This window comes from Chelmon rostratus, chromosome 15 (assembly GCF_017976325.1).
Source record: "Chelmon rostratus isolate fCheRos1 chromosome 15, fCheRos1.pri, whole genome shotgun sequence".
NCBI classification, from domain to species: domain Eukaryota; kingdom Metazoa; phylum Chordata; class Actinopteri; order Chaetodontiformes; family Chaetodontidae; genus Chelmon; species Chelmon rostratus.
The window spans coordinates 17645967-17659588 of NC_055672.1; the positions used below are offsets into that span (position 1 = coordinate 17645967).

The window sequence follows — 13622 nt, forward strand, 5'->3', positions numbered from 1 at the left end:
CGAGCACATTGGCAGATGCAAGACACAAATTTGTTGAAGACTTTGTAGCTGCATGCCCACAGTCAAGATATTCTTTTGGACAAAATTAAAAAGCTACATCTGTTTCAGGTCAAAGACTGTCAAAAGGTAGGAGCACTGCTTGAACATGAGAGCAGCCTCCGTCATACCCAGTTACACGCTGTGTTCAAGCTGCATATGAAGGCTATCCTGCAGAAGATCTGTTTGATAAAAGGCAAATTTTGTGTTACATCAAATTCATAAAGTGCATTTGGAATATTTTCTTACTAAATTGTTGAAATATTATTATTCTACCACATAATTAGACACACTTTCTAATGAGAAAATGTGTTTCAATCACAGAATTCAGAAAAAATTACCCTCAAAACACAGAATCAGGAAAAAAATTAAAAGGGATTTTATAGGACCCTAATTTTTGCTAATAATACAAAGATGTTTCTTACTATTGTCCTATTTGGTACACATCGTCATTTAGTAAACAGATGGCTTTGCTCATGCAGGAAAATTCATGCTTTCCTCTGACCCTTTGATACCTCTAACACCAGTACACCTTAGAGCTGGAATTACAGTACTGGCAGGATGATGGGTGTCCTGTCAGCCTTTTCCAACATGGTTAATGTCCACCTGAGATTTTGCATGCTGTCAGACGTGTGTTCATCTTCTTTTTCTTTTTTTTCTTTTCTTTTCTCCCCTTAAGACCTCTTCCTCTGTCCGTCATGCTCCAGTGGCTGGTTAGGGCTACTTGAGCAGATGGGGTGCAGTGAGTCTGAAGGCTAGAGTGCACAAGATGATGCCCCTTTGACATGCTGCATGACATATGAAATTGACCTACCCCCCATGAACTCCTCATTAGGGTTGCAAAATTATTATGGGATCTTCCCCTCTGCTCTTTTGCTCTTTTTTTATGTACCCAGGTACACCATCTGCACTGGTCAGACCTGTTTGATGTTAAATACTTCATTGTTGTATTTTTTGTTTGTTAAATTAGACATGTTCAAATCTTGACTGATATTAGGTGTTACATTATTTTTCTTGGAACTGATCTTAAAGAGAGACCTAAATACTGGTGTAATTATAGAACACAGGTCAAAGCTGTTCTTTGTCTGTTGTCTGAGGGATTTTGGTGAACCAGCTTTCAGGAACCCTCCAAACAGAATAAACTGTGTTAAAAAACTGAAGCACATGACGGGCCAAGACTGGAGCGCCTTTAGACCCCAGCCCTCGGGTATTGGTCTGGGTCACATCTCTGGTCCTTAATAAGTAGAATAGCTTTATAGCAGAGTTACATGCATGACTTAAAAAGCAATTAAGGTTTGCAACAGCTGTGACTTAGTGCGTAGGAAAATGACAGTGGATTTTGTACAATCTTTTTAGCCACATTTAGCAATGAAGTGCTAGTTTTTTTTGTCTTGGAGAGGTGTTTGTTTTGTTGTCTCTTGGTAAAATCTCCAAGTCCATTCTCCACAGTTCACTGCACATGTCTAGTACATTGGCCCATGGGATTTCCAGGCAGGAGTGTTGTTTTGACAGCAGAACAGTTTCTCATTCTAGCTACCCATACTGAAGACAAGCTAGCTAGGTTAGCTGATGCCCCCAGCTCAGAGATAAAGCCAAAGGAACCAATGCAAACAGTGGGAAGAACCCAGTACACTCAGTGTTACTGTAACCAAACATCATATAAATGATGTATGCATTGCACATTTGCCAGGCAAGCTCCAGTCAGTTAAGATATGAGCTACAACAGTAGTGTTATGTCATCACCGACAAGCAGACTTTGCCTATGCATCCACAGCCTCTGGTGGTAGCTGTTGCAGCCATGCACATTGCATACAATCATTACTCCTACCATTAAAGTTTTCCATAGTGTCCACAGTGCATGTGTGAGGTTGTGCTCTTGTGTGTGGCAGTATTTGTGTGTTTGAATGTGAATTGAACAGATGTGATTAGCTTAAGTGGTGTGGTGGAAGTGTTGTGTTCTGTGAAAGATGGAGTTCAAGCATTGGATGTGTTCTTGTGTGCACAAGGCAACCGAAAAACTGTAGAGGTCTGATTCCTACATTTTTCTATGGAGAATTAGTCTATAGTAGATGATAGATTTAGAGCAGATTTCAAGATTTTTGTCAACCACTTTTAAGGCACAACTGAGCCAATCGGCCACCTGGGATCCTCCGATGAGGTCTAGCTGTTTTTTTTTAGTATGTCGAGGCTGAAAACCAAAGGCAGCCATGCCTTTTATGTGTTCTTCACATCATGCATCTTCGTTATCTTTGCTTTGATCTCAGGGCAAAGACAAGTCATGTGAGTCTTTACTACATAATTCCAGCACTCCCCATGAGCTGGACTGCTTCTGGGAGTCTTCCAATTTGCCATGTGGTAGAGGCAGAATTTGCAACAGAAGGTGAACCTTAATTGCTGTTATTGTGCCAGGACTCCTCCTGGCCTATATTTGAATATTCAGACCAGGCCTATCTCATTACCACAGTTGTATAAGTATGGCAATCGATCGGGATTCATTACATGAAGAATTTGGGATTTTGTCAGCGCCAGTCTGTTTGGGACTATACACATGTACCACCTATTTCCGTCATTAACTATTGCCGCCTGAGCTCGTGTGGCCATGAACGCACCACAGCCTGGCCTTGATCCAGACCAGAGATAATCCCCAAACTCATCCAAAATGAGATGAGAAACTACCCTAAATGGTGACTGAAAACCTTGTTAAGGAAATGTGGCACTCTGGAGCACCAGTATATATTTTCTGAATGCATTTTCAGTCATGTTTTGACTTCTGCGGAAAGTGTAGAAAATCCTGGGAATGTATCACAATCCTCTAGTCAGCTGTCATCATCACTTTGTGGTCTGCAGCAGACGGCGGAATAATCCCAATACGAGAGTTGAACAGAAGTTCAGTCACACATTGATGCGAGTTCCTGTTCAAAGGTGTTTGTCTTTGTACACAAAGTCTTAAATTATGCATCTCTTTCCAGCTCAAACAGTATAAATGTAAGAGAAATATTATATTAACACGTCATCAGCAGAAAGGAGAAAAATAGTTGTACTTATTCGAGGATTGTGAAATGATCAGACAAGTTGTTTCTCAACACCTCCAAAAGGCCTGTCATCATTCCACTAATGATTGCAGGTGAGAGGTGGGTGATGTTACGCAGGGTAAGGAAGTGAAGCAATTTGCAAAATGGGAAACAAGTGGAAGGTCTGTGCAACAGTGAAGTTAAGCATTTTCATGTTTGAATTAAAGAGACAGCAAGTGAGGTAGCAGCTTTGAATTACAGCGAGACCCTCACACAACTGATCAAAGGCGTTTCAAAGTGGGTCAGTAGATGATTTGTAGTGTTCAGCTTTCTGTATGCTGGCAGAACTTGACACATGGAGACAAAAAATGAACATACACCTGAGAACAATACAGAGAAAATCAAATATTAGCCTGTATATTAATTCCATATGACAGAGGTTTTGGGATGACTTGTTGGTTAAGATCTACAGGAATTCTAAGAAAGAGGATCATCAGCAAAATTGATTTTATGTCCAAACATAAAGTTTGTATTGTTCAGTTGTACCATTAACTGGAATGATAATATTCTGCATTGTAGACTAAATCTGTTCTCATGTCACAGTATAGCTATATGAGGTTATTGCCACATCCGGATTTAAGGTGCATCTTAACAGAAAGATATCATTTTCTATTTTCATCCAACATGTTATTGACAGTGTTTCCCTTTTTCCACAGATATCATTGACAAGAGTGAGCTGAAGGCGTTCTTTGAGAGCAACTGTTCTCAGATTTATTTTATCTTCTATGAAAATTTCATTACACTGGAATGCAACTTAAAACAAAAAGGTGAGTAAAAACTTTTTTTTTTGAGTTGCACAGTCACTTGTTGACCACCACCCTTGATGGTGGTTCAATAATTAACCCTCTCCCTGCTGTCCATGGTAAGTGTTGAGGATTTATTTTCCTCTGCCCCACATTTACAGAGCAGTGAGTATACGCTCATAGAGAAACAATCTCTGGATATATTCAGTGTAGCTGTGTGTTGAGCCTGACTCCAACACTATCGGGGGGTAGGGGGATTAATTCCCACCGGGAGTATGCTCTCATGGTAACACAAGTTCTTTTGTATAAGTGTTCACGAAATGGCCTGCATTATTGTTACATTATTGATGAGGCTAATGCAGTATAGCTCCCGGTTATGTGTTTAAAAACCAAAGTACTTTCCTTGTGTTTCAGGGAACAAATCTCAAAGGGAGGAGCTGGACTCTATCCTCTTTATTTTTGAAGTAAGTCCGTCTTTTTCTGTGTCGCTGTCTCCATTCCCACTGATAGCTGCTACAGCTTTAACCTGTTTACTGCTGAACTCTGGGGTGGGACCGTAGTTTCCATGGTGCCACACTGCAACTCTGGCTGCTTCCTGAGTTTGCCTCAAATAGCCGAGAAATCAATTAGAGATTGTGCAGAGGGAAAAAAAGCCTTTTCTCCATCATTTTCCAGCCTTTGACGTGTAGCGGTAGGGTTTTCAGTTTGTTTCTTGTTTTATAACCCAGGTGTGCATGCAGATTAGAGGACGCATGGCTTGTGGCTCTTTGAGCATGCATTGTTGCCTCTATGGCCCCTCCCTCTGTTTTTCTGAACGCTCTTATGTTACACATGCAGGTTAAAGTCTCTTACCCTGTTTTCCCACCTGACTGCAAAGGCAGCTCCAGTTTCCAATACAAACAGTCAGCTCTCCAGTTACATTTGCTCAGGGCAGGGCTATAAGGATGGCAGCAGATTAAAAAAAAACGGGGGCCAGTCTGTTCGTCCCTCTTCATACAGTTTGTCTTGTCCTAGTTTTTCTGCTCACCTGAGAGCACTGTGCAGGAGTGGTTCTTGTCTAACATATAGTTAGCCATAGCTAGTCGGGATCTAAGTGTAACTGTGGATTCAGACCTACTGACCAGTTCATTTTGTTTATCACAGTAGCATCAGGCCAGACACTGCTTTTGTCTTTCTTCAGATATGTATTCCTAATTCTGATATTAATTCCTGCTAGTCAAGTTTATCTTGTACAACTTGGACTCTATTTTCAGGTTATCACATGACATGATTTTTTTTATTTGTTTTTTTCAAGTAAACTCCCTAGATTTCCCTCCAGTTTTCTCCACTCATTCCCTGTCTGTCTGCACACATCCAGTCATCTAACCTGTAAATAAAGCCTGGATTCATGCCTCCTACATATTTATAGAGTCATCTTTTCAAAAAAGAACTAACATTGAAAGCAGCTTAACCCTCATTTGTCCCCTTTTAGCCCCTGCCTGTGACAACGTGTGCTTTTACCCGTGTACTGAGAAGATAAGCTTGCTTTGAGTGGTGTGTACAGGACAGATACAGGGTCGCTTTCATCCTGAGCTCTGCTGCGCTCTGCGGACTTTCTCTTTACGCCATATTAGATTAGGCATGTTGGATCGTATGTGGCTGTGAATATATCAATGGATGACGTTTGTGCTCACTACTAATATATATTATGTTATCCCAGAGGTTTTATTATGCAACATGCAACAATGGGACATGACAAGTGCAGTAAAAGATTGATATGATATTTTGAGTCAAGTGGACTTTGTATCCTAATTATTTTCTTTTCTGCAGAGCACAGTCGTGTGTAGGCTGTGTTGAATTAAAATTTGTGTCATTTTTATTACGAACCCAGATTCTGAGGGCAGGATTGTGCTTTTTTTAGGTATGTCATTTGTTTTAGTCACAGAAGCCCACCAACCCAAATATAAGCCCTTGCAGCCTTTCTCCAAAAAGCATCAGAGTGGTGTGGAGTGTAGGCTATGAATGGATAATGGCTGGGACAGCCATTTTGTGCTTTGCAACACCTCTACCCCACTTACTGTGTAAGAATTTCCCTGAAAAGCCACAGTTATGTCCTCATCTCTCCAGGCACCTGGGAAATATAGTCCCGCTTGCTCTCTTTCACCTGAGTCCCTCCTTGCATTCAAATCTGGCTGACCAATACAGTAAATGTCTCCAGTGTGCGTGTGTTTGCTTTGAGCTGGCTCTGTGGGGATTACTTTGCTGTCATGATGAGGTATGTGACCCCTTTTTTCCTGGGTTGCTGTGGGGGAGTATGATCCCCGATGCTGAGACTTTTTGAGTAATGGATATCTGGAGGGGTTAATCTTGCGTCCCTCCCCCTAAACTCTGCTGGAACACCCCACCCCCACCGCCACCAGCAGCCATTGCCATTCCCTTCCAGGATCTCTTTGTGTCTGCTGCCATGAAGGCATTCACCATGGTGGCATGTGATGCTGCCTGCAGAACCGACAGACATGAGCGACCTGATCTCTTTGAGAATGCAACACTGCTGAAGATGCCGCATAGAAAAGTCCACTCTAATCATCTAGATCGCGTTTTGTGTTTATATTGCTGTACTAATATACAGCAATGTATTGCTTTGATTTTTTTAACACAGAAAACCAGACCAACATATTAATTCTTAGTACCTTTTTACAGCTTTCATTAAATATAGATATGTAAGTATCCTCACAGATCAAGTTCCATGTTCTGTTTATTTTAAATTAGAAGTTCGGTGGCCCATTGTGAAAACACTGTGTTGCCTAAGTATTCACCCTACCTCCCTCCTTACTATGACACACCTAGATTATCAGTGCCGCTAATTGTTTTTAGAAGTTGCATAACAAGTTCAGTGGAGACCTGTGTGTGATCAGGGTGTGACAAGTGATTGGAAGTTAAATACACCTGTATATTAAGCACCATTCAAACAAATTTGGCACAAAGCCCAGCGAAAAGAATATGAAAAAGATTTCAAGGTGCTGCATATTCCGCAGACTATGATAAATGGAAAGAATATTGGTCTTCGAATAGTCCTTAGAAACTTGGTATCAGTGAGGCAACTCAGAAGTCAGTTCTGAGAGAGCTACAGGGGTCCGTGACTGGCATGGGAGACTCTGTGCATACAACAGCGATCGCCTGGTACCTGACCAGTTGCAGCTTAATGGCAGAGTGGCAAAGCGAAAGCCAGCATTGGGGAAAAAGACATGACATCTTGCTTAGTGTTGCTAGAAGGCACATGGGAGACTCAAAGTGGATAAAGGTTCTATGGTCTGATGAGACCAAAGTCGAGGCTTTTTAACTTTCATACTAAGTGCTATGTTTAGTACAAGCCAAGCGTGACACATCAGCAGAAACACACCATCCCCACCCCAAAGCAGCATGGCAGTGACAGCATCATGCTGTGGGGCTGCTTCACTGCAACAGGGCCCTGAAGGCTTGTGAACTTAGTGGGTTGAATGACGCAGAACTCCTGGTGGGAAATGCATGCAAGAGAATGATGGCTTGCACGGCAGTGACCCCAAACGTAAAGCCCAAGCTTTCTGTCAGACCTCAACCCTCGGAAGGGTTGAATATTCATGCAATCAGCTTACTTTGGCGCTATCAAAAGAGCTTAATTAAACCACTGTGATGAAATTATAGAACATGAAAAATGCAGAAAGTGTGTGTCGGTGTAAGTCGAGGAGTGAAACAGGATGAGACCACTTTTTGTAGTAGAAAACTGTTTTTCGCTGTCACAAGACCAGATTGATCTCATCAAGCCTTGCGGGACTACAGTTTGTTTACGCTCCCATATGACTGCAGATGACCTCGCACTATTTGAAAACAGTACTGTCCTGGTGCCACTGAGGTTGTGGGACAGGTTAAGGGACAGCTGTGGGACCAACAAAACTCAGAGGGAAGTCTGCACTTACCCACTTTCTCTCCAGGATGTGACCTCACCATGACCTGTAGTCTGTCATCCGGACCTGACTCAGCATTCTGAATTCCCCCTGTCATCCTCTCTCTAAACGCCCCTCATCTAGATTTGACTTGCTGAGTTGCCTTATATGGATAATCCTGCTTATTATATCTCTGTAACCGTATTTGTGGTGGATGACCGTGAATTTCATTTAGCTTAGTTTAGAATGCAAAAGTTGTGGTCTTTTAAAAACCAGATTGGAAGCTTTTGACTTTTTAACCTTTATTTAACCAGGGTGGTCACTTGAGATTTTGAAATTTTAGGGGCATCCTGGTCAAAATGACAGCGGCAACGACTATCCTCAGAAAACCACGACCGAACCACCAGAAACCAAACCCGAACACTAAGAAGAGGAACACAGAGAATTCCTAAAAGCAGGATTTTTCTGTTCATTCCAAACATTTCCATTTCCATCGTAAAGCCAGAAACGTCACATTCATGGACCAATTAAGGAGGAATGAGCAACATTATTGTCCACCTGCCGTAACTGACTGCAATATGAAGTTCAATAAATGCCACATCGAAATGTACCGTGTAAGCGCTGAGTATGTTAATAGTCAGTGATTAATAATTAGGGCATTGATAACACAGTTTCTCTCTGTGTCACAAACATCCTGTGTGGTGTAACGGCATCATATTCCTCTCAATTCACATCTTAGGTTAAATCACTCTAACCCTCCTCTACATGTTAGCTGACCTGCTGAAAATCAACCCAGGGCCATTTACCTCTGTGATTTCTTTTCCTCCTTCTTTCCTCTTTGTGCAGTCCTAGTCATGACTGACATTTCACTGGCAGGGGGTTAGTAGTTAATGCGTAAATGCAAATTTACTAAGTGTAGCTTGGGTCTGCACATGGAACAGGCTGAGTAAATGAACCTGAAAGTCTGAGAGCTGTTTTAACCTGTGCTTATGTTTAGCCTTTGGGCCTCTGTGCTCTGGAACAGAGATTCTAGTTATACATTACTTAACTATATATATACCTTTAAAATTCTATTTAAAGATTTTGTGAATGCATTTTTCGACAAATGGCTTCTTTGACATGTAATTTAGCTTTCTTCCCTTGTACAAACCTATATTCCTGCGTAATCATGGAAATAATTTCAGGACAGTCCTAGAGGAAGTGCACTGCAGCTTGGCTTTCACACAGCAATGAGGAAAACCTGAAGGCTGAGCTAGCTGCCAATTGGACATCTGAGAAGGAGTTTGATTGCACTCTGCTGCTGCCACCCACTGGCTAGACAGGAGAATGAACACATCCTTTTATTTTTGCTCATACCTTCATGTATTTTGATCATTTATTCTCAAATGAAACTCATGATTTAGGTTGTAAACATATTACATGTTAGAGTAATACTGTATGCATTGTCATTGTAAATTGTCAAGACCTTTACCAACAAATAATGAGGGCAAGCTGAGTAATTTGGTTAGTATGTAAATAAGCAGTCTGCTTTGGCCTGCACGAAGCATTATAAACAAAGCAGGCGTAACTGATGTCTTTTCTCACACTGTACACGAGGAACTACAAATGATTTTTGCATCATGGTCTCGTTTCCTTTATCTGTCAAAACATGTAAAGTAAAGATGTTTTAACTAACAGTATTTCACTTTATTTCCTGCACTATGTAGTGTGTTTTTGCGATGTACGTTTTGCATAAGTCTTGTAATGTGATTGACACGCTGGTCATTTTCCGATTGCTGCATCTAGTGTTAGTATGTTCGTGGGTTAGTGCTTCCTGCCTCCAGTGTCTTTGTGTCCCCCTGGAGGTTCCATTGTCCTTAGATGGCATAATCATCAATCACCGAGTTGTGTCAAAAACCTAAACAATATGTAAATGACTACATTCCCTCTGAGAGTGCTGCATGTCTTGCTACCGTCAAAAAGCCCTTGTAGACCACCTCTTGGAGAAGTGTATTCTGTGTCATGTTCAGGCCCTGCGACTGGAAACCTAAGTGCGGATCATGTAAATGTGTTAAGGCTGTATCAGTACCACAGTAATGCCCCCATCTTTATGCTGGAGTATGGCTGCAGATTAGAGTAACTCCGCCAACCCTCAGTCCGGCAGACTCTGCATTCGCCTCATATCAGCCAGTAAATTCCTCATTGTTGCAGCCGCCATTCCAGCTCCACAGGGAGTCTTTCTGAGCTAGCTTCTCCATCTCATTCCCACTCTCCCATCCTGGTGCTCTGTGAGGAGAGAGAAAGGCAGTGTTATTGTGTCTGCTCGCACACACACACACACACACACACACACACACACACACACACACACACACACACAGACACACACACACAGACACACAGACACACACACAGGGTAAGGCTTAAGGAGGACACCCTGCTGTGCTACCGCCTAGCATAATGTGTCTCCAGCCCCAAGGAGATAGAGTGAAGCCCAGCACAGAGGCTGTGTAGCGATCTAATAATCCCATGTGGGATCAATAGCAAGGTGTAGCCACACGGCTGTATACGCATACCATCACGTCTGTGGATCAGAGAGAAGTTGAACAGCGCAGATAGTCATCCAGCGCCCCCTTTAAGTGATGTATGTCTTTCAGTATCTCCACTGTCACTGATAATGACAGGGATTTAGTGTCAGAGGACGAGAAGGGCAACTTAAAGATGGAGGATGACAAGGGAAGAAGGAAGTTGTTGACAAACTAAGACACTCAAAACTTGCGGACCACCACAGCTCTCAGCATAACGTGCCTAATGCATAAATGTTTCATAGCAATTCTATAGTGGTAATATGAATATTTTACAAAAGAAAACGACCTTTTCATGGTCTAAACATTAACATCTTATCATGTTAAAATTATACAAGAAATGTTGTTTGAAATATAATTTGAAAATTACAAACATCTTTTTATAAGATTCCTAACATTTTCAAGTTATGAACTTCAGTTTATAATGAAATAATTGTAGCTATCTAAGCCTAATTGTTCAACAAAAAAATATCCTTGAGATTATAAAAGCTCTCACTTAAATGATAAAATGATGTTCGATAGTCTCCAAAGCTTTCTCTCATACCCATCTTTTTTTTTTTCGACTTTGCATTCATGGCTGAAGAGGACTTAATATTTGTAGTTCTTTCATGCACATTTTTTTTTTGTTATGTTCTGTATGGTTGTGTGTTCTCTCACTCTGCAGGGCAGATGAGCTTTTTATCATGCCAACCAGAGTTGGTTGTCTGGATGAGTGGGTCAGAGCTGCATACGCGAGGCAGTAAAGGACAGACTTGACCTCAGCATTGCAATTGTGAAGTCTTATTGGGTCAGTGATTAGGATTTGATGAGAAGTGAGCCATTGGGGCATCAGTTGCATCAGTGCAGTGACTATTAACTAGCCGTGTGTGCACACATCCAACCCCCACCCTTATTTTCATCTATCCACGGGGACCCAGTTAACCTGTCGCTGCATTCAAGAATAATGATAGGCTGCTGAAAGGTTAGGGCACTCTAATTGAGTTGTAAAGCGGTTGGTGGGGAGGTGATGACATTTCTCAGTGCTGTCCTGTGTCACCAGGATCTAGAGACATGCTAGGCCAAGTGGAGGGAAAGGGCAAGAAGGCTGCATTCCTTAAGTGTATACTGATTTTTCAAAACTGTGCCACTCACCGAAGCACAGTTTTCCTGCTGCTTTTATTTTTAAACCAATAAAGAAAATGGGGCTGCGACTAACAATTGTTTCCATTACTGTTTAATCTACCAATTATTTTCTTGATTAATTGATTCATTGTTTGTTTTTAAAATTAGAAAATAATAAAATATGGCACAAAGGCCAGCCAGAACCCAAGATGATGTCCTTGGATGTGTAGCTTTGTCTGACCAACAGTCCAGAAACCAGCAAGTGGATGTTTGCCATTTTTACATAAACTCTGGTGATCACCTTATTGAATAAAAGAATATTGTTTCAGCTATTAAAGAAAATGCATTCTTCAGAGTTAAGCATGGAACTGGCCAGTACTTACAACCGAATGCAACCAATATGATGTTAATGCTAATAACTACTCACTGACTTAACCAAATCATAACTTTTTCTGTTTTTTTTTCCTTTGTCATTAGAAAATTCTGCAACATCTGCCTGAGAAAATCTACAACCGATGGCAGTTTCACAGTATAGGTATGTACTGCTAACTGCTTTCATCATATGAAATAACAGGTGAAATATACCAGACAAGTAGTTGTATGCTGTATGTGTCTTTCCCTCTTATGCTTCTGTAACCTCTAAGATACACATTAGGACAAAAAAAATGTCACCACAACCATGCCTAAGCCTTCCATAATGAAGAGAAAATAATTAGTCTTAGAAGGGGATGTAAATAGGAAATGCAAATGAGCACTTCATTTGAAATGCAAATAAGTAATTGAATTATGCTGGCATGATTTCAGTCTCACACACACACACATGCACACACAATGAAAATCCTTGCAAGAAGCGATAACCCCAATTATAACTGTTGTTTGTCAGCCATTGGCAGCAACAGTCCAGGTCTAGATCGCTGTTGTAGATTGGCCTTCCCCTCCAGCTTGTAATTCCAAATATCAAGACTGATCTGGGGTTGTTTACCTGTTTGTCAGTCATTGGACAACAAATCCTCACAGGTTTAAGTCTGTCTCTTGGCCTTTTCTTGAACTCGTATAGAGTTTTCTTTGGCACTCATCAGTTCATGTGTCACTAGTCAAGATGCTGTGCTGTGACTATGTGCTTCTATTTTGAAGAACGTATGGTAGCAGCTAGATAGCTCCTCGCCATACCTGAGTTTTAATTGGAATTCCTAAGATAACTTTTTCTTGCGCATAATTTGTTTTATCACGTTTATTCTTCGCCAGTAGCATTGCTAAAATGGTTTCAGTGCTCTGGGAGAAATCCTTGTGGAGGGTAGGGTAGGTCAAGAATGAAATGTTTGATTTATAGTGGTTTTGTCCTTCTCGCTGAGGATTGCAAGCTCGCAGACATTCGACCCAGTAAAAGCTGAACAAAATCCTCACACCTTTTATCACTCTGTCTGCTTACGTCTAATTCCTCCTTTTCTGAGCCCAAAGAGTATGAAAGGATTTCTTTCCACATTTATGTGTCCAACCATAAAAGTGTTATTGATTTAACCTGATGAGAGGAGAATAACAAAAGTACCAGAGAAGGACACTTGGAAAAGAACTCAGCCAGTTCTTCGTGTCTGCCACTGAAATATGTCTTTGTTGAGTCACTCTGTTAAGGACATTCTTGATCAAGACTTAAACCTCTGGAGTAGCTTCATTTTTAACAACCCTCTAACACAACCCTAATGTTAACTCTAATCCTAAACTTCAAATCCCTGTAAGAACTAGCTAGAGTTTCTTCACAGCCCACAAAGACCTCATAAGACCAGAGCTGTCTGCGGGCTGCAAAGAGTATGTCCCAACACACGCAGACACACACAGACCTCTTCTGCCCAAGATATTTAGCAATCAGAGCAATGTCTCATTTGATTACAGCGGAACCAGATTGCCTTCATGAATGCATGTCGCAGCCAACTGATGTTAATTTTCATCAGGAGAATGTGAAGCCTCACCACCCTCCTGACTAGTCTGTCACAACCACTCATCAAGGTCAATTTGCCTCAGTGGAGATGACAAGCAGGTCCCTCCCTGACAGCTTTGTGCTGTTTATTGTGTCTCTGCTTGTGGTGTAGAGACCTCTGTTAAAATGTTTGGATTTTAAGTGTCTTTCACAATTGGGCTTTTTTTCCTTTCTTTCAGGTTCTATTCTGAAAAAACTTCTACACACTGGAAATTCGTTCAAGGTAACATATGAAA

At 41.3% G+C, this 13622-nt stretch overlaps 1 protein-coding gene across 4 annotated transcripts in view; it reads left to right on the plus strand.

The window, feature by feature from the left end:
- The window catches only part of ralgapa2 (Ral GTPase activating protein catalytic subunit alpha 2), an 84905-nt gene that overhangs the window by 10978 nt on the left and 60305 nt on the right, over positions 1–13622 (plus strand). For all 4 annotated transcript variants that reach the window (XM_041953151.1, XM_041953153.1, XM_041953152.1 and 1 more), the window contains exons 2-5: positions 3764–3874; positions 4265–4314; positions 11892–11949; positions 13566–13609. In XM_041953151.1, coding sequence (XP_041809085.1) covers positions 3764–3874; positions 4265–4314; positions 11892–11949; positions 13566–13609 — 263 coding nt within the window. The remainder of the gene's footprint in view (positions 1–3763; positions 3875–4264; positions 4315–11891; positions 11950–13565; positions 13610–13622) is intronic.